The sequence below is a fragment of the Patiria miniata genome, unplaced genomic scaffold (genome assembly GCF_015706575.1).
Source record: "Patiria miniata isolate m_02_andy unplaced genomic scaffold, ASM1570657v1 HiC_scaffold_18, whole genome shotgun sequence".
NCBI classification, from domain to species: domain Eukaryota; kingdom Metazoa; phylum Echinodermata; class Asteroidea; order Valvatida; family Asterinidae; genus Patiria; species Patiria miniata.
The window spans coordinates 14,517,254-14,521,196 of NW_024037056.1; the positions used below are offsets into that span (position 1 = coordinate 14,517,254).

The 3,943-nt window shown below is 42.1% G+C and overlaps 1 protein-coding gene across 1 annotated transcript; it reads left to right on the forward strand.

Moving 5' to 3' along the window:
- The first annotated feature begins 752 nt into the window (after positions 1-752).
- On the forward strand, positions 753-1,793 carry LOC119725167 (trace amine-associated receptor 3-like). Its single transcript, XM_038196527.1, has one exon. The coding sequence runs from the start codon at positions 753-755 to the stop codon at positions 1,791-1,793; it is 1,041 nt and encodes a 346-aa protein (XP_038052455.1).
- The last annotated feature ends 2,150 nt before the right edge of the window (positions 1,794-3,943 follow it).

Below are 3,943 nucleotides of genomic sequence, written 5' to 3' on the forward strand. Positions count from 1 at the left end.
ATTTGTAGGGGACACCGTGCAAAGCACACGCGAATTAATTGGTGAAAGGACATTTCCATCAGACTCAGCTGTGGATTTTGTTTTTAGAGTTGGGTCGATATTTAGACTGGTCTGATCACGATCGCGCGTGGGTTCGGTGTCCGTGAGGGATTTTCCGCGTCGCAAAATTCGCCCGCCGTTTTGTTCGGGGCGGAGGTATTTAGTCACGTCGGGCTTTCTAGGAGGAATCTATACCTCTCAATCTGAGGGCTTCTCAAGTCCGATCTATTTTTAGGAGTCCTAATTGTGGTGTAGCTTTGATGATGATACTGAGAAATGACACTAAGATTCTTCGTTTGGAACTGATGCTTGGGAACGGATGCTGAAGGATTTTCATTACTTTGACTTGCAGTCAGTCAGTGAAGGAAACTACAGGGATCATTCGTGGAAGTGTACAAGAACCTTTACGTGACGTCAAGTTAGTCATTTGCAATTGATAGTGGTAGGATCCTTGTGTATCCTGGTAAACTGTACCATTGGGATGTCGTGTTGAATATAACAGTTGCCGTTACTGCTGCAGATTATGTGGGACATCTGAAAGGTAACAAGAACTGTCAATTACCACAAAACAAAAACGGAGAATTGTTTGACCGAGATCTGTGCACGAGACTTGCCGTTTGGTACAGGTCCCTGCATTGACTACGTGCGGCCAGGAAATATTGCCTTGCGACTAGGAAATATTGCCTTGCGACAAGGAAATATTGCCTTGCGACATGGAGACCGTTTTGGACACGACAAACGGAACTGATGTCTTCCTTCGCGAAGATTGGGTCGTCGTCGTACAAACAATGGTCCTAACCGTAACAACCGTTTTCGTCATCGTCGGCAACATTCTCTGCTTTTTGGTGCTTCTGAAAAGCGAAGACACCAACGAGGTAACGCGACTGTGTATGTTGTTTCTGACTGCCACAGATACTGGTATAGGTTTTCTAATTTGTATACCGGTTACAGGTGCTACTGCTGCGGATCGCTGGCCGTACGGTGACACGTTTTGTATGGTGGTTGCTGTTGGTACTATCCTGTTGTCGCTGAGTAGTATCTTTGTGGTGGTGGTAAACGTGGAAAGATTTATAGCTATCGTGTGGCCGTTACGCAGCGTGACTTATGTTACCATCCCCAGGGTTAGGGTGGTGTTATGCAGTGTCTGGGTGCTTGGTGCTGCCTTTGCTGCCGTCTACTGCTTCCTGCCTAATCGCTCGGCCGTCTACCACCCGCATTTCCACACCTGTTTTGTGGACCCAGACGATCCCAACGAACAGGACAGTATCGGCGTGATGGCGGCGTGGGTTTTCGGCATTGTTCCGTTCCTTATCACGCTCTTGCTGTACGCTAGGTTGTACCAAATCGCCAGGCGCCACGCCCGGCAAATCAACGTCTTGGAAGGTGCTCAAAACCGGCATGTCATCAAGAAATCGGACCTCAAGACAGCCACTACTTTCTTCATCATCACAGCAGTCTTGGCCCTGTCCTGGATCCCGTTTGCTGTGGTCATCTGCTACGAGGGTGTAACTCGCCAAACGTCTCACCCAGCAGCGCCTTTCATCTCAGAGATCCTCTTACTTTCCAACAGTTACTGGAACATCGTCATCTACTCCATCAGGAACGTGAAGTTCAGGCGGTCGGGGATCCGATTAGTCCAGAATTGTTTTCGGAGGGGGAGGGACGGTAGATCCAGGAACAATGAGATCGAAGCAAGTAGGATCATAGAATCACCGACGTTTAAACAAAATGTGATGCTGACTCGCCACTTATGAAATGAGATGGGTGAAGCTGGATGAAGTAAAGTAATGGCTACACTCTAGAAAGTCCCTGGTCAGAATTGACCCGGAATTCGGGTTCTATTTTGACCCGACACTTTCCTGGGTCAAAATTACACTTTTGCCAAACTTGCCGGGTCAAAATGACCCGGAAAAGTTTAAACGCTCAAAGTTTCAATTTTGACCCAGGAAAGTGTCAGTTTTGGCCCAGAAAAGTGTCAATTTTGACCCTGCAATGTGTCAATTTGAGCCTGAAAAGGTCGGGTCAAAACTGAAGAACCGGGTCAAATCTGACCCGTGACTAAAAAGATGTAGAAAGGGGTTTAAAACCTTGTTGCCAACAAAAAAATGTTCGACTTTTGAAAGCACGGTGTACATTGAATAATGGTGTTTCTGGAATTGACATGCATAGTTAGAAATTGAAAATACAAAATGGAAAAGGGAACAAAGAAGAGTGATGGTTTTAACAGGTGTTCAAAACACATTGCCTCTCCCCAAAATCAAGAAACATATAATTATGACGACGAATAAAAAAAAACTTGTCAAAGTGTGACAACAGAATCGGAGGGTACTTTGCAAGGATTGACACAAGACCGATTTCCAATCTTTTTTATCAGAAAGCCTGCCGTTTGTACAGGCATCCTGTGAATTTGTTAATATTTTTGTCTTCAGTATTTCGCTGAATACCTCTTAGATCATTTAAAAAATTACATTCGAAAATGGAGACTTTTTGGATGTTTTGTAGAAAAAAGCATGAGTGGAGAAGGACTGGTTTTTTTTTTCAGTTTACATAAAAATGGTAGAAACTTACCCAGTTAATAACCAGGAAAAAAAATCTGTATTTCTAGATGCCCAGTCAATACAGTCATGCTGTAATTTTCAGGCGTAATTTGCACAGAGTTTGCCCGAAAATTACTGCTGCATTTTTCCCAAATGTCAGGGGTCATCACCTTTAATTTATTCATTTTTTTCCTGGTTATTAACCACGTATATTCCATATGAATATCAAGTGGAAAAATAGTCCTGATTTCGATTTCCTTAAACACAAATTTTCCCACACGAGCTTTGATCCCTAACGTCGCTTACAATACGGAGGAAGTCCAGTACGTGAGCCTCATTATGGGCTAGATTCTACTGTAATACACACCCAAACGATACCTCTATTACGGAAGCTTGAATTGCCTTCCGCGATACCGCGTTGTCCTCAACACACTTCTGACAATGTTTGTATACAACGTCAAGACATAAGTGTGAAAATATAGGCGTGATAAATTTTAAGAAAAGCAATGGAAATTCCTAATTCTGTTGCAAAGAAACAACTAATATCCCCATTAATTTTGCGTCATAATAACACACTATATCCCCATTTGAAAATGAGTGAAACATTTGAAAATGTGAGCCGTGATGAGAAATTCTAAAAAAAAAAACCACTGAATTCCTAATTTCGTTGCAACGAAACTACTAATATCCCCATTTGCGTCATTAAATAACACACTATTGCCAATGTTTTCATACACTGTCAAGACCCTGAGTGAAACATCTGAAAATGTGGGCCGTGATGAGAAATTCTAAGAAAAACACTAGAAATTTCTAATTTCGTTGCAACGAAACTACTAATATCCCCATTTGAGATTCCACTGTTTACCCATAATGGTTTTGTTTGCCTGTTGCAAAATCAAATTTTCTTCCCGTTTGAATATTTTTCTACACTTAAATTTTTGCTTTTATTAGCTTCTATATTTCGCTTTTAAAATCAGTCCATCCCGTTGCAATCTACCCTCTCCCCTCCCCCCCCCCCGCCACCTGATTTTAGCGTCGATGCTTTTCGAAATGAAACCACCGCCTCCATCACAACCGCGTGTCCGTACCCACCCCATCCCCCTTCAAAAAAAAACCGACAGTGCAATAACTGGCGTCATTCTTTAAACACATCTTAAAATTTCCTGAGGAGATAATTATTATTATTGTCATTATTATAGCTGTACATGTAAAAGGTACTCCAACTAAATTATTCTCCTCCATACAAAAAGAACAATACTGTAACACAAATCTCGCAAGTCCTCTATTCAAACATTTAACATTACCATGAACTACATCTTTAAAATAGTTTTTACCGTCTTCGTATTTGTACAATGTTGTATTGCTTA

What these genes read in the sequence shown, in the direction of transcription:
- LOC119725167 (XM_038196527.1), top strand. Translation starts at nt 753, where the DNA reads ATGGAGACCGTTTTGGACACGACAAACGGAACTGATGTCTTCCTTCGC.